This window comes from Heptranchias perlo, chromosome X (assembly GCF_035084215.1).
Source record: "Heptranchias perlo isolate sHepPer1 chromosome X, sHepPer1.hap1, whole genome shotgun sequence".
NCBI classification, from domain to species: domain Eukaryota; kingdom Metazoa; phylum Chordata; class Chondrichthyes; order Hexanchiformes; family Hexanchidae; genus Heptranchias; species Heptranchias perlo.
In genome coordinates this window covers 16857297-16880123 of record NC_090370.1, presented here as the reverse complement: position 1 = coordinate 16880123, position 22827 = coordinate 16857297, and the positions used below count along the sequence as shown (strand labels likewise).

Genomic DNA, 22827 nt, shown 5'->3' with positions numbered 1-22827 from the left:
GACTCTTGCTTGGTACCCCACCCCAGTTCCCAATCTTCACACGTGAGTGCAGGCGGTGCCTGTCAGAGGGCTATTCCTCCATGGGAACTCCACAGTTCAGTCTGACCTGCCATCAACTGATGTCCACATGAGTGTGTACCCTCCAGCAGGAGTCACTGGATCCTGATAAGGAGCAGGAACCCTGGCTGATCTTTCTCCTGCCTACCCCAGGGGCACGGAGGATAATTGTAGCATCTCTGACCACTGAAATCAGCTAACAAGATACAGACCAGGGATGGAATCTGGGACCTCCTGATATGCATGGTTCAGTATCACACTGGGCAGTGTCGTTACCTATGAAGCCACCAGGGATGTGTCACACAGTGATCTCTAATCCAGGTTACATCCTGGCACACTGAACACGGCCCTGTGGAGACTGCGTGGCACGGATTCGGCAGTCACTGGTCACGATTGATTTTGGCAGCTAACGCCATTGTCCCCTCCCGTAACCTTCGCAAATCCATCTGTATCACTTACCTCCAAAGATGGCAAAGAGGCAGAACAAAACTGGGTAGAAATAGCCCAGGCACAGTGTCAGGACATACTCATGAACCACTGCAGACAGGATGAAGACTGAGAGCATCGCGGCAACTCGAAACCTCTTGCCGGATATCTTCAACAAGAGAGAAGCAACAGAATGCATTACAGATTCATTACTGATAATTGTTAATGTTCTTCTATTACAATGAACTACACATAAACACCCGGTTTAGAAATGCCACATTACTGGACCCTGATGGGTAAATGCTCCGCCAGCGTGGTACTGAGCCACATGGACCTGGGAGATCCCAGGTTCAATTGCTGATCTGTCCTGAGTTAGCAGATCTCAGTCAGGAGGCTGAGAGGGCAGCTACCATTGGCCGCAGCACTCTGGGCTAGAGAGGGGAAAACATCAGCTTGTCTTCACACCACTGATTGCTGTCCAGTCACTCTGCTGCAGAGTGAGCCTCGGGTGAGGACAGAATCTGACTTGGCTGTGATACCCCCGACAGTCAAATAGCCTGCCGAGACTCACCATCAGGAGTGTCACAGGGCCATGAATTAAGAATGACCACTTGGCTGTAATTCTGGATGTGTGTGTGTATCTGGATGTGTGTGTGTGTAAATCTGGATGTGCGTGTGTATCTGGATGAGTGTGTGTATCTGGATGTGTGTGTGTATCTAGCTGTATGTGTGTATCTGGATGTGTGTGTGTGTATCTGGATGTGTGTGTATCTGGATGAGTGTATGTATCTGGATGTGTGTGTGTGTATCTGGATGTGTGTGTATCTGGATGAGTGTGTGTATCTGGATGTGTGTGTATCTAGCTGTATGTGTGTATCTGGATGTGTGTGTGTATCTGGTTGTGTGTGTGTGTATCTAGCTGTATGTGTGTATCTGGATGTGTGTGTGTATCTGGTTGTGTGTGTGTGTATCTAGCTGTATGTGTGTATCTGGATATGTGTGTGTGTGTATCTAGCTGTATGTGTGTATCTGGATGTGTGTGTGTATCTGGATGAGTGTGTGTATCTGGATGAGTGTATCTGGATGAGTGTGTGTATCTAGCTGTATGTGTGTATCTGGATGTGTGTGTGTGTATCTGGATGTGTGTGTATCTGGATGAGTGTGTGTATCTGGATGTGTGTGTGTGTATCTAGCTGTATGTGTGTATCTGGATGTGTGTGTGTATCTGGATGAGTGTGTGTATCTGGATGTGTGTGTGTGTATCTAGCTGTATGTGTGTATCTGGATGTGTGTGTATCTGGATGTGTGTGTATCTGGATGAGTGTGTGTATCTGGATGTGTGTGTGTGTATCTAGCTGTATGTGTGTATCTGGATGTGTGTGTGTGTATCTAGCTGTATGTGTGTATCTGGATGTGTGTGTGTGTATCTAGCTGGATGTGTGTGTGTATCTGGATGTGTGTGTGTGTGTGTATCTAGCTGTATGTGTGTATCTGGATGTGTGTGTGTATCTGGATGTGTGTGTGTGTGTATCTGGATGAGTGTGTGTATCTGGATGTGTGTGTATCTGGATGAGTGTGTGTATCTGGATGTGTGTGTGTGTATATCTGGATGAGTGTGTGTATCTGGATGTGTGTGTGTGTATCCAGCTGTATGTGTGTATCTGGATGTGTGTGTGTGTATCTAGCTGGATGTGTGTGTGTGTATCTGGATGTGTGTGTGTGTGTATCTAGCTGTATGTGTGTATCTGGATGTGTGTGTGTATCTGGATGTGTGTGTGTGTGTGTATCTAGCTGTATGTGTGTATCTGGATGTGTGTGTGTGTATCTGGATGTGTGTGTGTATCTGGATGTGTGTGTGTGTGTATCTAGCTGTATGTGTGTATCTGGATGTGTGTGTGTATCTGGATGTGTGTGTGTGTATCTGGATGAGTGTGTGTATCTGGATGAGTGTGTGTGTATCTGGATGAGTGTGTGTATCTGGATGAGTGTGTGTATCTGGATGTGTGTGTGTATCTGGATGTGTGTGTGTGTATCTGGATGTGTGTGTATCTGGATGTGTGTGTGTGTATCTGGATGTGTGTGTGTATCTGGATGTGTGTGTGTGTATCTGGATGTGTGTGTGTGTGTATCTGGATGAGTGTGTGTATCTGGATGAGTGTGTGTATCTGGATGTGTGTGTGTGTATCTGGATGAGTGTGTGTATCTGGATGAGTGTGTGTGTATCTGGATGAGTGTGTGTATCTGGATGAGTGTGTGTATCTGGATGTGTGTGTGTGTATCTGGATGTGTGTGTGTATCTGGATGTGTGTGTGTGTATCTGGATGAGTGTGTGTATCTGGATGAGTGTGTGTATCTGGATGAGTGTGTGTATCTGGATGAGTGTGTGTATCTGGATGTGTGTGTGTATCTGGATGTGTGTGTGTATCTGGATGTGTGTGTGTGTATCTGGATGAGTGTGTGTATCTGGATGTGTGTGTGTGTATCTGGATGAGTGTGTGTATCTGGATGTGTGTGTGTGTATCTGGATGAGTGTGTGTATCTGGATGAGTGTGTGTATCTGGATGTGTGTGTGTGTATCTGGATGAGTGTGTGTATCTGGATGAGTGTGTGTATCTGGATGAGTGTGTGTATCTGGATGTGTGTGTGTGTATCTGGATGAGTGTGTGTATCTGGATGAGTGTGTGTATCTGGATGTGTGTGTGTGTATCTGGATGAGTGTGTGTGTATCTGGATGAGTGTGTGTATCTGGATGAGTGTGTGTATCTGGATGTGTGTGTGTGTATCTGGATGAGTGTGTGTATCTGGATGTGTGTGTGTGTATCTGGATGTGTGTGTGTGTATCTGGATGTGTGTGTGTGTATCTGGATGTGTGTGTGTATCTGGATGAGTGTGTGTATCTGGATGAGTGTGTGTGTATCTGGATGAGTGTGTGTATCTGGATGAGTGTGTGTGTATCTGGATGAGTGTGTGTATCTGGATGTGTGTGTGTGTATCTGGATGAGTGTGTGTATCTGGATGAGTGTGTGTGTATCTGGATGAGTGTGTGTATCTGGATGTGTGTGTGTGTATCTGGATGAGTGTGTGTATCTGGATGTGTGTGTAACTGGATGAGTGTGTGTATCTGGATGTGTGTGTGTGTATCTGGATGAGTGTGTGTATCTGGATGAGTGTATAAATTTGGAGGCGTGTGTGAATCTGGAGGCGTGTGTGAATTTCTGCATATGTACATGTATCGGGATATTGGGTATATCTGGATGTATTTGCATCTGTGTATACATATCTGGATTTGTGTGGAAATGTGGATGTTTGTGGACCTTCCCTCAATCATAAGGTCAGAAATGGGGATGTTCGCTGATGATTGCACAGTGTTCAGTTCCATTCGCAAACCCTCAAATAATGAAGCAGTCTGTGCCCGCATGCAGCAAGACCTGGACAACATCCAGGCTTGGGCTGATAAGTGGCAAGTAACATTCGTGCCAGACAAGTGCCAGGCAATGACCATCTCCAACAAGAGAGTCTAACTACCTCCCCTTGACATTCAACAGCATTACCATCGCCGAATCCCCCACCATCAACATCCTGGGGGTCACCATTGACCAGAAACTTAACTGGACCAGCCACATAAATACTGTGGCTACAAGAGCAGGTCAGAGGCTGGGTATTCTGCAGCGAGTGACTCACCTCCTGACTCCCCAAAGCCTTTCCACCATCTTCAAGGCACAAGTCAGGAGTGTGATGGAATACTCTCCACTTGCCTGGATGAGTGCAGCTCCAACAACACTCAAGAAGCTCGACACCATCCAGGACAAAGCAGCCCGCTTGATTGGCACCCCATCCACCACCCTAAACATTCACTCCCTTCACCACCGGTGCACCGTGGCTGCAGTGTGTACCATCCACAGGATGCACTGCAGCAACTCGCCAAGGCTTCTTCGACAGCACCTCCCAAACCCGCGACCTCTACCACCTAGAAGGACAAGAGCAGCAGGCACATGGGAACAACACCACCTGCACGTTCCCCTCCAAGTCACACACCATCCCGACTTGGAAATATATCGCCGTTCCTTCATCGTCGCTGGGTCAAAATCCTGGAACTCCCTTCCTAACAGCACTGTGGGAGAACCGTCACCACACGGACTGCAGCGGTTCAAGAAGGCGGCTCACCACCACCTTCTCGAGGGCAATTAGGGATGGGCAATAAATGCCGGCCTTGTCAGCGACGCCCACATCCCATGAACGAATAAAAGAAAGAATCTGGATGTGTGAATCTGGGTGGATCTGAATCTGGTCCATCTAAATCTAGATGTGTGTGTAAATTGGAATTTGTGTATAAATTTGCAATTGTGTATTTGGATGTGTGTGTAAATCTCTGTGTGTGTACATCGGGGTGTGTCCGTAACTCTGGATGCATGTAAATCTGGATGTGTGTGTAAATCTGTGCCTGTGTGTGTATGTGTGTGTGCATAATTCCGAATGTGTGCATAACTTTGGATGTGTAAATCTGGATGCATGTAAATCTGATGTCTGTAAACCTGGAAGTGTGTGTGAATCTAGATGTTTGTCTGAGTCTGGATGTGTGTGTGAGAGTCCGGATGTGTGTGAGTCTGGATGTGTGTGAATTTGGATGTGTGTGAGTCTGGATGTGTGTGAGTCTGGTTGTGTGTGAATTTGGATGTGTGTGAGTCTGGATGTGTGTGAGTCTGGATGTGTGTGAATTTGGATGTGTGTGAGTCTGGATGTGTGTGAGTCTGGTTGTGTGTGAATTTGGATGTGTGTGAGTCTGGATGTGTGTGAATCTGGATGTCTGTGTGTCTGGATGTGTGTGAATTTGGATGTGTGAGAGTCTGGATGTGTGTGAGTCTGGATGTGTGTGAGTCTGCATGTGTGTGAATTTGGATGTGTGTGAGTCTGGATGTGTGTGAATTTGGATGTGTGTGAGTCTGGATGTGTGTGAGTCTGCATGTGTGTGAATTTGGATGTGTGTGTCTGGATGTGTGTGAATTTGGATGTGTGTGAATTTGGATGTGTGAGAGTCTGGATGTGTTTGAATTTGGATGTGTGTGAATCTGGATGTGTGTGAATCTGGATGTGTGTGTGTCTGGATGTGTGTGAATTTGGATGTGTGTGAATTTGGATGTGTGTGAATCTGGATGTCTGTGTGTCTGGATGTGTGTGAATTTGGATGTGTGTGAATTTGGATGTGTGTGAGTCTGGATGTGTGTGAATCTGGATGTGTGTGTGTCTGGATGTGTGTGAATTTGGATGTGTGTGAATCTGGATGTCTGTGTGTCTGGATGTGTGTGAATTTGGATGTGTGTGAATCTGGATGTGTGTGAATCTGGATGTGTGTGAATTTGGATGTGTGTGAGTCTGGATGTGTGTGAATTTGGATGTGTGTGAGTCTGGATGTGTGTGAATTTGCATGTGTGTGAGTCTGGATGTGTGTGAATCTGGATGTGTGTGAATCTGGATGTGTGTGAATTTGGATGTGTGTGAGTCTGGATGTGTGTGAATTTGGATGTGTGCGAGTCTGGATGTGTGTGAATTTGGATGTGTGTGAATTTGGATGTGTGTGAGTCTGGATGCGTGTGAATTTGGATGTGTGTGAATCTGGATGTGTGTGAATTTGGATGTGTGTGAGTCTGGATGTGAGAGAGTCTGGATGTGTGTGAATTTGGATGTGTGTAAATTTGGATGTGTGTGAGTCTGGATGTGTGTGAATTTGGATGTGTGTGAATTTGGATGTGTGTGAATCTGGATGTGTGTGAATTTGGATGTGTGCGAATTTGGATGTGTGTGAGTCTGGATGTGTGTGAATTTGGATGTGTGTGAGTCTGGATGTGAGAGAGTTTGGATGTGAGAGAATCTGGATCTGTGTGAATTTGGATGTGTGTGAGTCTGGATGTGTGTGAATTTGGATGTGTGTGAGTCTGGATGTGAGAGAATCTGGATCTGTGTGAATTTGCATGTGTGTGAGTCTGGATGTGTGTGAATTTGGATGTGTGTGAATTTGCATGTGTGTGAATTTGCATGTGTGTGAGTCTGGATGTGTGTGAGTCTGGAAGTGAGAGAGTCTGGATGTGTGTGAATTTGGATGTGTGTGAGTCTGGATGTGTGTGAGTCTGGATGTGTGTGAGTCTGGATGTGTGTGAGTCTGGAAGTGAGAGAGTCTGGATGTGTGTGAATTTGGATGTGTGTGAGTCTGGATGTGTGTGAGTCTGGATGTGTGTGAGTCTGGAAGTGAGAGAGTCTGGATGTGTGTGAATTTGGATGTGTGTGAGTCTGGATGTGTGTGAGTCTGGATGTGTGTGAGTCTGGATGTGTGTGAGTCTGGATGTGTGTGAGTCTGGATGTGTGTGAATTTGGATGTGTGCGAATTTGGATGTGTGTGAGTCTGGAGGTGTGTGAATTTGGATGTGTGTGAATTTGGATGTGTGTGAATCTGGATGTGAGAGAGTCTGGATGTGTGTGAATTTGGATGTGTGTGAGTCTGGATGTGAGAGTCTGGATGTGTGTGAATTTGGATGTGTGTGAGTCTGGATGTGAGAGAATCTGGATCTGTGTGAATTTGCATGTGTGTGAGTCTGGATGTGTGTGAATCTGGATGTGTGTGAGTCTGGATGTGTGTGAATTTGGATGTGTGTGAGTCTGGATGTGTGTGAGTCTGGATGTGTGTGAGTCTGGATGTGTGTGAGTCTGGATGTGTGCGAATTTGGATGTGTGTGAGTCTGGATGTGTGCGAATTTGGATGTGTGTGAATTTGGATGTGTGTGAATTTGGATGTGTGTGAATCTGGATGTGTGCGAATTTGGATGTGTGTGAATCTGGATGTGTGCGAATTTGGATGTGTGTGAGTCTGGATGTGTGTGAATTTGGATGTGTGTGAATCTGGATGTGTGTGAATCTGGATGTGTGTGAATCTGGATGTGTGTGAGTTTGGATGTGTGTGAATCTGGATGTGTGTGAATCTGGATGTGTGTGAGTCTGGATGTGTGTGAGTTTAGATGTGTGTGAATCTGGATGTGTGTGAATCTGGATGTGTGTGAATTTGGATGTGTGTGAATCTGGATGTGTGTGAATTTGGATGTGTGTGAATCTGGATGTGTGTGAATCTGGATGTGTGTGAATCTGGATGTGTGTGAGTCTGGATGTGTGTGAATTTGGATGTGTGTGAATCTGGATGTGTGTGAATCTGGATGTGTGTGAATCTGGATGTGTGTGAGTCTGGATGTGTGTGAATCTGGATGTGTGTGAATCTGGATGTGTGTGAATTTGGATGTGTGCGAATTTGGATGTGTGTGAGTCTGGAGGTGTGTGAATTTGGATGTGTGTGAATTTGGATGTGTGTGAATCTGGATGTGTGTGAGTCTGGATGTGTGTGAATTTGGATGTGTGTGAATTTGGATGTGTGTGAATCTGGATGTGTGTGAGTCTGGATGTGTGTGAATTTGGATGTGTGTGAATTTGGATGTGTGTGAATCTGGATGAGCTGCAGCAGCTCTGTATTCCAGTGTATTACAGGGTTTCGGGCTGTTTCGGGCTCTCTCTTACTCCTGGGTGCAGCGGCCTGTACTTGGGTGCGGCTCTTACCCGTAGGAAGTCACTGTATGTGTAACAGTAAAGCCAGTCATGAACCACCACATTCCAGGTCCGATAGTAGTTCGCGAAGGAGGTGGAATTCCACCAGTCCTGGAAACAAGAAAGAGGAGAATAAATCACCCGGGTAACCAGCTAAGGAGGGAACGTGGCCACTTCCCTGTCAGAGGGGGGACTTCCTAAAAACCATCTCAGAGATTAGATCAAACAACAACTTCCATTTGTACAGTTCACCTCAGCTACTCAGAGAGAGGTGGAGAAAGAGGAAGGGAGTTAGGGGGATGCAGCAGAATTACAGTCCAAGGGTTTTTAGGAGAAGGAGCAAAGGATTAAGGGAGGGAGTTCCACAGAGTGCTGATGTGATCGGTGGTAGAGCTGCCACCAATAATGCAGCAGAAGGAGTGGGAAACAAGGAGTCGGCTGGTGTCAGAGCAGCTCAGGGTGTATGCTGGGAGACGCTCGAGTAGGTTGGGGCGAGATTATGGACAGATTTGAACCTGAGGAAAAATGTCTTAAAATTAATTCATATGACCATGAGGAGGCAGTGGAACTTGGCAATGGTAGGGATGACGGGCGAGCAGGACACTGTTTAACTAAGAACATGGGCTGTGGCGTTCCGAATAAGTTATAGAGGGTGGAGGCCAACGAGCAGAGAAATCGAGCCTGAGCTAGATTGGCATTTCAGCGACGGGCACAGGGAGGGTGACAGTGGGGCAATGTTGCAAAGGCAGAAGACAGTGGTCTTGGCAATGGAACTGAGATGGGGCAGGATGTTCATCGAGAGTCCACATTTCTGGACTTAATCTGAAGAGGTTGATGGATTCCAGGTTCCAGGTGCAGCTGGGAGCCGAGGAAACAATGGCTTCAGTTTTGCTGACATTTAGTTGGAAGAAACTTTGCTTGTTCACTTCCTAATGTCCTTCAGGCAGTTGCAGACGTAGCAACAGCCCTCGGATCAATAGAGCAGGTGGAGAGGGGGAGGTGGGCATCCACACCAGAATTCACACCCCTTCAACATCTACACGTCCATTTGCTGCAGTGTGTGACGTTTGAAAGAGAGAGAGAGAGAAAGAGAGATGGAAAGAGAGACAAAGAGAGGAAGGAGGGATATAGAGAAAGAGAGAAGAGAGAAAGAGATAGAGATAGAGAGAGAGAAGGGGAAGAAAGAGAGGAGAGATAGAGAGAGAGAGATAGGAGAGAGAGTGAGACACAGAGAAATAATGTCAGATGATGTACTCTCAGGCATTTGTGTCCCAAATGAGCTCCCTCCTCTGCAACTCTATCCACTTCCATCCTTTCCCCTCCCTGCCCCCAGTCTCCTCTCTAATAGTGACTATATTTCAGCTCAATCTACAAGTTAAAGCTGCCTGCGTCACAGCCCATTGCCCATCTACGATCCTGTCCTGTGCCTTCACTTGGTTGCTTTTTGACTGCTGAGACCTGATTTCCTGCCCCTTCGGCCAACAGGACTGTACGGCTCTGCTGGACTCTGCTCTGCCACTTAATTCTTCAGGTGTGAGGTAACCTGCTCCGGATCACGGCACCCATCCCCCACTGCTGATGGTATCTGCTGATCTATTTCTACCAGTTTCTACTCCTTCGCTGGAACTCTCCAACCATCATTGGGCCAGCTCTGATCTACTCCTGCTGACTCCAATTGGATACTGTTGAGTGATCTTTGCTTTGCTGTTTTTTCCATTTGCTTCCCATGGCCGCTGACTCCACTCAGCCTTCTGACCTCCTCCATCACCTTTCACAGGGCTGAATTGAATCAGCTCTTCAAGCTTCTACTGTGTGTTGTTCACCTCCCTATAGCTGTTCCTCAGACCAGCTCCTTCGTAGTATCATAGAACCATACAGTGCAGAAGGAGGCCATTGGGCCCATCGTGCCTGTGCCAGCTCTTTGAAAGAGCTATCCAATTAGTCCCACTCCCCTGCTCTTTCCCCATAGCCCTGTAATTGTTTTCCCTTCAAGTATTTATCCAATTCCCTTTTGAAAGTTATTATTGAATCTGCTTCCACCGCCCTTTCAGGCAGCGCATTCCAGATCAGAACAACTCGCTGCATAAAAAAATTTCTCCTCATCTCCGCTCTGGTTCTTTTGCCAATTATCTTAAATCTGTGTCCTCTGGTTACCGATCCTTCTGCCAGTGGAAACAGTTTCTTCTTCATGATTTTGAACATTTCTATCAAATCTCCCCTTAACTTTCTCTACTCTGAGGAGAACAACCCCAGCTTCTCCAGTCTCTCCACATAACTGAAGTCCCTCATCCCTGGTACCATTCTAGTAAATCTCCTCTGCACCCTCTCTAAGGCCTTGACATCCTTCCTAAAGTGTGGTGTCCAGAATTGGACACAATACTCCAGCTGAGACCTAACCAGTGTTTTATAAAGGTTTAGCATAACTTCCTTGCTTTTGTACTCTATACCTCTATTTATAAAGCCCAGGATCCCATATGCTTTTTTAACAGCCTTCTCAACTTGTCCTGCCACCTTCAAAGATTTGTGTATGTGCACCCCCAGGTCTCTCTGTTCCTGCACCCCTTTAAAATTGTACCATTTAGTTTATATTGCCTCTCCTCATTCTTCCTACTTAAATGCATCACTTCACACTTCTCTGTGTTAAATTTCATCTGCCATGTGTCTGCCGAGGATTTATCTTTAACCCTCTCCTGGGTTTCTGGGCTTCACTGCTCTCTGTTCTTGGATTTTATTCCCACTGCTTATCACACTTCTGCTGGTACACTGGATCTGCTGGTACACTGGATCTGTTGGTAAACTGGATCCACTGGTGTAACTGGATCCGCTGGTCTAACTGGACCTGCTGGTATAACTGGATCTGCTGGTATACTGAATCCTCTGGTATTACTGGATCTGCTGGTATAACTGGATCTGCTGGTATACTGAATCCGCTGGTATTACTGGATCTGCTGGTATAACTGGATCTGCTGGTATACTGAATCCGCTGGTATTACTGGATCTGCTGGTATAACTGGATCTGCTGGTATACTGAATCCACTGGTAATCTAGATCTGCTGGTATACAGGGTCTACTGGTATACTGGATCTACTGGTATACTGGATCTGCTGGTATACAGAGTCCACTGGTATACTGGATCTGCTGGTATAACTGGATCTGCTGGTATAACTGGATCTGCTGGTATAACTGGATCCGCTGGTATAACTGGATCTACTGGTATACTGGATCTGCTGGTATAACTGGATCTGCTGGTATACTGGATCTGCTGGTATAACTGGATCTGCTGGTATACTGGATCTGCTGGTATACTGGATCTACTGGTATAACTGGATCTGCTGGTATACTGGATCTGCTGGTATAACTGGATCCGCTGGTATAACTGGATCTGCTGGTATACTGGATCTACTGGTATACTGGATCTGCTGGTATAACTGGATCTGCTGGTATACTGGATCTGCTGGTATAACTGGATCTGCTGGTATACTGGATCTGCTGGTATAACTGGATTTGCTGGTATACTGGATCTGCTGGTATAACTGGATCTGCTGGTATACTGGATCTACTGGTATACTGGATCTGCTGGTATAACTGGATCTACTGGTATAACTGGATCCGCTGGTATACTGGATCTGCTGGTATAACTGGATCTACTGGTATACTGGATCTACTGGTGTGCTCTCTTATAACCTGAGGCCACCGCTGGGCCCTGGTCAACTCTCCACTCCTCCTCAGCTCTCTGTTTCCACTGGAGAACCTCCAGCAGTGCACCCACTGATACTCTGCCCCTCGACCAGCTCCTGGATTCACTCGCCCTCCACAACTCTCCGAACCTGTACATCGGTTTATCGATGCTCCGAGCTGACTCCACCCTGGCTACAAGTCAACTTCATCCCACCACAGACTCAGACTTTAACTTTGGACCCTCTCCTATCGTCTCCTCCCCGCCTTCTATTTACGACCAGGACATGTCTCTCCTAATCTTTTCCATGCCTATGAAACTTGAATTCCTTCTCTGTCCATTCATGTGATCATTTTAGCTGCCGTTCTGGATTCGAACCCATTACTTCCATCTCCCTCTTTTCTTCCCTTAACCCCTCAGGCTCTTGTCTCCTCCCCTCCCTATTACCCAGTCATGCCTCCTTTCATATCTCCGCTCTCTGGACTTTGCCTCCCCCCAATCCCTACCCCACCCCAGTACTACTCCTTTGCTTTCCTATTCTCCAACCACCATCCCAGGTTTGAATCCCCCTTGGATAAGCTCACAGTTTCCCTCTATGCCTCTCTCGGCACTCTCCGAGGAGCCCATCGAGGCACGCATTGCTACCCCCTTACGAACAGCAACCCCAAGGACCCCTCTACCTCTCTCGTCGACCTCCCACCCACCGAGGGCGAATCCCAACAATGTCCTTCCCATCACTCTCACCCCACCCACCACTGCCCCCTTGGATTCTGCTATCAACAATCACCGCCCCTCTCCACAATTCCCTCCAGAATGTTCATTCACTCCCTTGCCATTCATCACCTTATTATGGATGATTGCATTGGCATCATTGCCTTGAATGAAAGGGCAGCAGGCGCATGGGAACAACACCACCTGCACGTTCCCCTCCAAGTCACACACCATCCCGACTTGGAAATATATCGCCGTTCCTTCATCGTCGCTGGGTCAAAATCCTGGATCTCCCTTCCTAACAGCACTGTGGGAGAACCGTCACCACACGGACTGCAGCGGTTCAAGAAGGCGGCTCACCACCACCTTCTCAAGGGCAATTAGGGATGGGCAATAAATGCTGGCTTTGACATCCATAAAATAATATTCTTAAAAGACTGGAGCGTAACTGGTGCACAACTGGTTTAGCCATGCATCGGTAGATCTGGCAGGAGCCTATCAAGCTCTATCAGGCCTCGCTCCCCTCTGCCAAAACCACTCATTACTCCAGGATCATCCTGGAGAGCAAAGGTCATCCCCGGCTTCTTTTCTCAACTACAAACCATCTCCTTACGCCTTTCTCCCCTGCCCTCTCCACCCTCAAAAGTGCGAGGAACCCATGGACTTCGTTGTCACCAGTGTGACTGTCATTTCCGGTCAGTTACATTTCATCAGCCTTGGCCACTGCCCTCAGTCACGTGACTGAGCCGCCATTTTGTCGCCCGTTACCTTGTAGAACATTCTGTCTCCAAAACGTAGCATCTCAGCAAAGGCATTGAGCCAGCAGTGGAGGAAGGCAAAGAAAAACAGGAGCAGCAGGAAGGTACCTGGGGGAAGAGATCGGAACAGTTACCAGCCTGTCCAACAACCCACCGTTTCTGATCCCGGAAATGAAACCTCGAGCCAGAAACTACTCAGCTGAGGACGCCGCTCCGTAATGGCGCCCTCTCCGACCGCCAGCGCATCGATTGAGAAGTTCACGGGTGCGCACGTGCGCGGTAAAACCCCGAAATGGCGAACTTGCTCCCATTGGTTCACCGGCGGTTTGACAGTTACGAGTTAAAGGGCCACATACGCTACAATCAATAAAATCAGGAAACATCTGTAAACTTCCCCATCTGGCCAGCTAGAACGGAGATACGTACGCCACCAAAAGGTACACTGGAAAATACTACTCTACACTACTATTTAAAAGCTGACTGTTAATGACTGCAAAACAACAAAAAAAAAATGTTTTAATGTGGAATGTCAAATTCCTCTTATTTTAATATTTTTTGATCGTTAAAAAAAAGTTTTAAAAATTAATTTAAAAAAAAAATTCTAACTTTTAACTTCTATACGTTTCATTAAATTAAATCATTTGCTTGGCTTTTTATAATAAGGTATGTTAAATTTTTATTTACACTAACAGAGACAAGTTCACTTTAAATGAATGAGTTTTACTTGCCTGCTTGTGGGCGGGGCTTCTCTTTGTGACAGGTTCTGTGGGCGGGGCTTCCATTCCCACAGAGGACGGTGTGCTGAAATCACAGCGCTGAACTGAGAGAAAATTTAAAATGGAGCGAGTGGATGTCAGAGACCACGAGGTAAGTACTTTGTCCGCAGGATGTGCAGACGGCCTTGCCACGCTGGTCAGAGCAAATTCCAGCCCCTTGTTTTGTGCAAATTTGCGGCTGCATTTCCTACATTACAACAGTTCAAAAATACTTCATTGGCTGTAAAGCATTTAGGGACATCCTGAGGTCATGAAAGGCACTATATAAATGCAAGTCTGTATTTCAAAATACTTCAAATTTACTGAAGCAATATGACTAATTTGAGGTCAGAAATGGGGATGTTCGCTGATGACTGCACAGTGTTCAGTTCCATTCGCAACCCCTCAGATAATGAAGCAGTCCGAGCCTGCATGCAGCAAGACCTGGACAACATCCAGGCTTGGGCTGATAAGTGGCAAGTAACATTCGCGCCAGACAAGTGCCAGGCAATGACCATCTCCAACAAGACAGAGTCTAACCACCTCCCCTTAACATTCAACGGCATTACCATCGCCGAATCCCCCTCCATCAACATCCTGGGGGTCACCATTGACCAGAAATTTAACTGGACCAGCCATATAAATATTGTGGCTACGAGAGCAGGTCAGAGGCTAGGTATTCTGCGGCGAGTGACTCACCTCCTGACTCCCCAAAGCCTTTCCACCATCTACAAGGCACAAGTCAGGAGTGTGATGGAATACTCTCCACTTGCCTGGATGAGTGCAGCTCCAACAACACTCAAGAAGCTCGACACTATCCAGGACAAAGCAGCCCGCTTGATTGGCACCCCATCCACCACCCTAAACGTTCACTCCCTTCACCACCGGCGCACTGTGGCTGCAGTGTGCACCATCCACAGGATGCACTGCAGCAACTCGCCAAGGCTTCTTCGACAGCACCTCCCAAACCCACGACCTCTACCACCTAGAAGGACAAGGGCAGCAGGCACATGGGAACAACACCACCTGCACGTTCCCCTCCAAGTCACACACCATCCCGACTTGGAAATATATCGGCCGTTCCTTCATCGTCGCTGGGTCAAAATCCTGGAACTCCCTTCCTAACAGCACTGTGGGAGAACCTTCACCACATGGACTGCAGCGGTTCAAGAAGGCGGCTCACCACCACCTTCTCAAGGGCAATTAGGGATGGGCAATAAATGCTGGCCTTGCCAGCAACGCCCACATCCCATGAACAAATAAAAAAAAGGTAAAGGTATTACACATCTTACTGATACTGAAAGTTGTAGGCCTCAGATAGAATGCACTTCACAAAACTTGCTTAAGATGCCAGTAACTCCTTCTCTTCCCAAGACCTCTTATCCCAGTTATATACATTACAAAATGCTCTACCTCCTGTGATGGATTTGCGGTATTTCCTTAGGTATGATATCTTATTCGATGACATCCAGTGTAAGTTCCCCTGCCTCTGGCACTGACTCTGTCTAAGTTTGTGGAGTTAGGGGGAGCTTTCTTAATTTAAATCACCCAGGCAGGTGCCCACACCACCAGGGGCACATCTCCAGTGCCCGCCTGCCGCAAGAAGCCACAAACTCCGCCAGTTCAGGGGAATGTACTGGAGCCCCTCTCCCAGGGACATCAATGAACAGTGGCCGTGGGCCCCCTTTATAAGGGGGCTGAGAAGAACAATACACTCAGCCATTTTTTGGGGGATCCAGGCCATGTCCCAGGCCTGAACCCTGAAGTGGGCCTCACCTCTGCAATGAATGAGCCGTCCACCAGGCTGTGGTGCAGGAACACCTGGGGGGGGGGCGTGGCTTGGGAGGCCCCACCCCCTCCACCCCCACATGGCCAAGCAGAAACTCCGAGGGAAGGCTAAGACCCAATGGGAGTTCGCTGCAAGGGCTGTGGATTTTCAGCCCTGTTTAATTTCCTCTCTGCTCCTCCCTCCCCAAAACCTTGCTCCCTTGTCTTAGTCATTCACACGGTTATAAAAAAAATGCTTTCTCCTCCTTATTTCCCAGTGGATTTATAGGTAATGCTGAAGTGGTCACTGGTGTAGCAATGCTCTTCGAGGGTTTTACCAATGTCAAGTTTCAAATGACAAGTGGCCACTCACCCGAGTCCAGGCCCAGCTGACTGATTCTGGCAATAATATTCGGGTTCAGCTTCAAGTCATCTTATCATCCTCCTCCTCCCTTTACTGACATTGTTCATATGTTCATGTCGACACCAGGTCCATTTGCCCAGGGTCTCCCTGTACCTGAACAGACCCACCCTTCCCACACCAGGTCCATTTGCCCAGGGTCTCCCTGTACCTGAACAGACCCACCCTTCCCACACCAGGTCCATTTGCCCAGGGTCTCCCTGTACCTGAACAGACCCACCCTTCCCACACCAGGTCCATTTGCCCAGGGTCTCCCTGTACCTGAACAGACCCTCCCTTCCCACACCAGGTCCATTTGCCCAGGGTCTCCCTGTACCTGAACAGACCCACCCTTCCCACACCAGGTCCATTTGCCCAGGGTCTCCCTGTACCTGAACAGACCCACCCTTCCCACACCAGGTCCATTTGCCCAGGGCCTCCCTGTACCTGAACAGACCCACCCTTCCCACACCAGGTCCATTTGCCCAGGGTCTCCCTGTACCTGAACAGACCCACCCTTCCCACACCAGGTCCATTTGCCCAGGGTCTCCCTGTACCTGAACAGACCCACCCTTCCCACACCAGGTCCATTTGCCCAGGGTCTCCCTGTACCTGAACAGACCCACCCTTCCCACACCAGGTCCATTTGCCCAGGGTCTCCCTGTACCTGAACAGACCCACCCTTCCCACACCAGGTCCATTTGCCCAGGGTCTCCCTGTACCTGAACAGACCCACCCTTCCCACACCAGGTCCATTTGCCCAGGGTCTCCCTGTACCTGAACAGACCCACCCTTCCCACACCAGGTCCATTTGCCCAGGGTCTCCCTGTACCTGAACAGACCCACCCTTCCCACACCAGGTCCATTTGCCCAGGGTCTCCCTGTACCTGAACAGACCCACCCTTCCCACACCAGGTCCATTTGCCCAGGGTCTCCCTGTACCTGAACAGACCCACCCTTCCCACACCAGGTCCATTTGCCCAGGGTCTCCCTGTACCTGAACAGACCCACCCTTCCCACACCAGGTCCATTTGCCCTGGGTCTCCCTGTACCTGAACAGACCCACCCTTCCCACGTCAGGTCCATTTGCCCAGGGTCTCCCTGTACCTGAACAGACCCACCCTTCCCACACCAGGTCCATTTGCCCAGGGTCTCCCTGTACCTGAACAGACCCACCCTTCCCACACCAGGTCCATTTGCCCTGGGTCTCCCTGTACCTGAACAGACCCACCCTTCCCACACCAGGTCCATTTGCCCAGGGTCTCCCTGTACCTGAACAGACCCACCCTTCCCACACCAGGTCCATTTGCCCAGGGTCTCCCTGTACCTGAACAGACCCACCCTTCCCACACCTGGTCCATTTGCCCAGGGTCTCCCTGTACCTGAACAGACCCACCCTTCCCACACAAGGTCCATTTGCCCAGGGTCTCCCTGTACCTGAACAGACCCACCCTTCCCACACCAGGTCCATTTGCCCAGGGTCTCCCTGTACCTGAACAGACCCACCCTTCCCACACCAGGTCCATTTGCCCAGGGCCTCGCTGTACCTGAACAGACCCACCCTTCCCACACAAGGTCCATTTGCCCAGGGTCTCCCTGTACCTGAACAGACCCACCCCTTCCCACTGCCCGTACCTGGTAATGTTGCGTTGAATATCGACAGGATAAGCATCTTGATGCTGAAAGGCTGTTTGCTCATGTTGGTGAACACTGGGATACAGAGTCTCACTAAGATGAAGTAACAATAGAAGAGACAGCCAAGGACCTGTGAGTGAAGAACACAAAGACCACAATTGGGACATTCCTACAGATCAGGAACTTACAGGCAAACCGTGAGCTTAGTTCCAGCAAGTACCATCAGCAGACTGGCATTCCACTCCCTGCAGCCATTCCCCTTACCTACCCTATGAGGGGGGAGTGGTTGTGTGTCATTCTGCCTCTTTCATCTCACACGTACAATGAGCTGATGCTCCTACCACCCCCTCCTTCATTTAATTCAATCTTCACCATCCTTTCTTGTTGCTCTGGTCTGTGCACTCAGTGCTCTCCTGGGCTACCTGACCTCCTAACCTCTTTCCATTTGTTAAGCCTATCCCAGCTGGAAGTCCCTACCCCGGGGTCAGGGTCACGTAGCAGGACGTCACAGGCCTTCTTACCCTTTAGGCGATCAGAGCGATGCTCAGTGTGGAGTTTGGCAAACCAGTGGGTTGAGTGAAGGTCTAACAGGGATGTGTTGTCAAGACAGTACCTCATGATTCCTAGCGACTGGCCAGAGACTCTGCTATAGCAATCTCTCTTCACACTCCACCCTCAGGACAATTCGCGCCTAATTTGCATTGGAAAAATGCGTTCAAAATGAGGTCATTAATAGGGTGCAAACATTTTCTCACAATCACCTGGCGAAAAATTGTCATAGCAACCAATTAATATGGTATGTTTGTCCCAACTGCAGGAGGCCGTTCACCCTGCAATCAATCAATCAATCACCCTGCAATCAATCACCCTGCAATCAATCAATCAATCACCCTGCAATCAATCAATCAATCACCCTGCAATCAATCACCCTGCAATCAATCACCCTGCAATCAATCAATCAATCACCCTGCAATCAATCAATCAATCACCCTGCAATCAATCACCCTGCAATCAATCAATCAATCACCCTGCAATCAATCACCCTGCAATCAATCAATCAATCACCCTGCAATCAATCAATCAATCACCCTGCAATCAATCACCCTGCAATCAATCAATCAATCACCCTGCAATCAATCACCCTGCAATCAATCAATCAATCACCCTGCAATCAATCACCCTGCAATCAATCAATCAATCACCCTGCAATCAATCACCCTGCAATCAATCAATCAATCACCCTGCAATCAATCACCCTGCAATCAATCAATCAATCACCCTGCAATCAATCAATCAATCACCCTGCAATCAATCACCCGGCAATCAATCAATCAATCACCCTGCAATCAATCAATCACCCTGCAATCAATCACCCTGCAATCAATCAATCAATCACCCTGCAATCAATCAATCAATCACCCTGCAATCAATCAATCAATCACCCTGCAATCAATCAATCAATCACCCTGCAATCAATCACCCTGCAATCAATCAATCAATCACCCTGCAATCAATCAATCAATCATCCTGCAATTAATCACCCTGCAATCAATCACCCTGCAATCAATCAATCAATCACCCTGCAATCAATCAATCAATCAATCACCCTGCAATCAATCACCCTGCAATCAATCAATCAATCACCCTGCAATCAATCACCCTGCAATCAATCAATCAATCACCCTGCAATCAATCAATCAATCACCCTGCAATCAATCACCCTGCAATCAATCAATCAATCACCCTGCAATCAATCAATCAATCACCCTGCAATCAATCAATCAATCACCCTGCAATCAATCAATCACCCTGCAATCAATCAATCACCCTGCAATCAATCAATCAATCACCCTGCAATCAATCACCCTGCAATCAATCAATCAATCACCCTGCAATCAATCAATCAATCAATCACCCTGCAATCAATCAATCAATCACCCTGCAATCAATCAATCAATCAATCACCCTGCAATCAATCACCCTGCAATCAATCACCCTGCAATCAATCACTCTGCAATCAATCAATAAATCACCCTGCAATCAATCACCCTGCAATCAATAAATCACCCTGCAATCAATCACCCTGCAATAAATGAATAAATCACCCTGCAATCAATCACCCTGCAATCAATAAATCACCCTGCAATCAATCAGCCTGCAATCAATAAATCACCCTGCAATCAATCACCCTGCAATAAATGAATAAATCACCCTGCAATCAATCACCCTGCAATCAATCAATCAATCACCCTGCAATCAATCAATAAATCATCCTGCAATTAATCACCCTGCAATCAATCACCCTGCAATAAATGAATAAATCACCCTGCAATCAATCACCCTGCAATCAATTAATCACCCTGCAATCAATCAATCAATCACCCTGCAATCAATCAATCACCCTGCAATCAATCACCCTGCAATCAATCAATCACCCTGCAATCAACCAATCACCCTGCAATCTATCAATCACCCTGCAATCTATCAATCACCCTGCAATCAATCACCCTGCAATCAATCAATCACCCTGCAATCAATCAATCAATCAATCACCCTGCAATCAATGAATCACCCTGCAATCAATCACCCTGCAATCAATCAATCAATCACCCTGCAATCAATCAATCAATCACCCTGCAATCAATCACCCTGCAATCAATGAATCACCCTGCAATCAACCAATCACCCAGCAATCTATCAATCACCCTGCAATCAATCAATCAATCACCCTGCAATCTATCAATCACAATGCTGCAAGACCTGGACAACATCCAGGCTTGGGCTCATAAGTGGCAAGTAACATTCGCGCCAGACAAGTGCCAGGCAATGACCATCTCCAACAAGAGAGAGTCTAACCACCTCCCCTTGACATTCAATGGCATTACTATCACCGAATCCCCCACCATCAACATCCTGGGGGTCACCACTGACCAGAAACTTAACTGGACCAGCCACATAAATACTGTGGCTACGAGAGCAGGTCAGAGGCTGGGTATTCTGCGGCGAGTGACTCACCTCCTGACTCTCCGAAGCCTTTCCACCATCTACAAGGCACAAGTCAGGAGTGTGATGGAATACTCTCCACTTGCTTGGATGAGTGCAGCTCCAACAACACTCAAGATGCTCGACACCATCCAGGACAAAGCAGCCCGCTTGATTGGCACCCTATCCACCACCCTAAACATTCACTCCCTTCACCACTGGCGCACTGTGGCTGCAGTGTGCACCATCCACAGGATGCACTGCAGCAACTCGCCAAGGCTTCTTCGACAGCTCCTCCCAAACCCGCGACCTCTACCACCTAGAAGGACAAGGGCAGTAGGCACATGGGAACAACACCACCTGCATGTTCCCCTTCAAGTCACACACCATCCCGACTTGGAAATATATCACCGTTCCTTCATTGTCGCTGGGTCAAAATCCTGGAACTCCCTTCCTAACAGCACTGTGGGAGAACCGTCATCACGCGGACTGCAGCGGTTCAAGAAGGCGGCTCACCACCACCTTCTCAAGGGCAATTAGGGATGGGCAATAAATGCCGGCCTCGCCAGCGACGCCCACATCCCATGAACGAATATATTTAATCAATCACCCCGCAATCAATCACCCCACAATCAATCAATACCTTGCAATCAATCAATCACCTCACAATCAATCAACACCCTGCAATCAATCAATCCCCTCACAATCAATCAATCCCCTGCAATCATTCCCCTCACAATCAATCAATCCCCTGCAATCAATCGATCCCCTCACAATCAATCAATCCCCTCACAATCAATCAATCCCCTGCAATCAATCAATCCCCTGCAATCAATCAATCCCCTCACAATCAATCAATCCCCTGCAATCAATCAATCCCCAACAATCAATCAATCCCCTCCCAATCAATCAATCCCCCACAATCAATCAATCCCCTGCAATCAATCAATCCCCTCACAATCAATCAATCCCCTCACAATCAATCAATCCCCTGCAACCAATCAATCCCCTGCAATCAATCAATCCCCTCACAATCAATCCCCTCACAATCAATCAATCCCCTCACAATCAATCAATCCCCTCACAATCAATCAATCCCCTGCAACCAATCAATCCCCTGCAATCAATCAATCTCCTCACAATCAATCCCCTCACAATCAATCAATCCCCTGCAATCAATCAATCCCCTCACAATCAATCCCCTCACAATCAATCAATCCCCTCACAATCAATCCCCTCACAATCAATCAATCCCCTCACAATCAATCCCCTCACAATCAATCAATCCCCTCACAATCAATCAATCCCCTCACAATCAATCCCCTCACAATCAATCAATCCCCTGCAATCAATCAATCCCCTCACAATCAATCAATCCCCTGCAATCAATCAATCCCCTCACAATCAATCAATCCCCTCACAATCAATCAATCCCCCACAATCAATCAATCCCCTCACAATCAATCCCCTCACAATCAATCAATCCCCTGCAATCAATCAATCCCCTCACAATCAATCAATCCCCTGCAATCAATCAATCCCCTCACAATCAATCAATCCCCTCACAATCAATCAATCCCCTCACAATCAATCAATCCCCTCACAATCAATCAATCCCCTGCAACCAATCAATCCCCTGCAATCAATCAATCCCCTAAAATCAATCCCCTCACAATCAATCAATCCCCTCACAATCAATCCCCTCACAATCAATCAATCCCCTCACAATCAATCCCCTCACAATCAATCAATCCCCTCACAATCAATCAATCCCCCACAATCAATCAATCTCATGCAATCAATCAATCCCCTCACAATCAATCAATCCCCTCACAATCAATCCCCTGCAATCAATCAATCCCCTCACAATCAATCAATCCCCTGCAATCAATCAATCCCCTCACAATCAATCAATCCCCTGCAATCAATCAATCCCCTCACAATCAATCAATCCCCTCACAATCAATCAATCTCCTGCAACCAATCAATCCCCTGCAATCAATCAATCCCCTCACAATCAATCCCCTCACAATCAATCAATCCCCTCACAATCAATCAATCCCCTCACAATCAATCAATCCC

General features: G+C 47.5%; 1 protein-coding gene across 1 annotated transcript in view; it reads right to left on the bottom strand.

Moving 5' to 3' along the window:
* The window catches only part of LOC137307316 (sterol O-acyltransferase 2-like), a 182240-nt gene that overhangs the window by 10611 nt on the left and 148802 nt on the right, over positions 1 to 22827 (bottom strand). The window contains exons 11-14 of the mRNA XM_067976785.1: positions 17764 to 17893; positions 13217 to 13314; positions 8074 to 8172; positions 517 to 652 (exon numbers count right to left, since the gene is read on the bottom strand). Coding sequence (XP_067832886.1) covers positions 517 to 652; positions 8074 to 8172; positions 13217 to 13314; positions 17764 to 17893 — 463 coding nt within the window. The remainder of the gene's footprint in view (positions 1 to 516; positions 653 to 8073; positions 8173 to 13216; positions 13315 to 17763; positions 17894 to 22827) is intronic.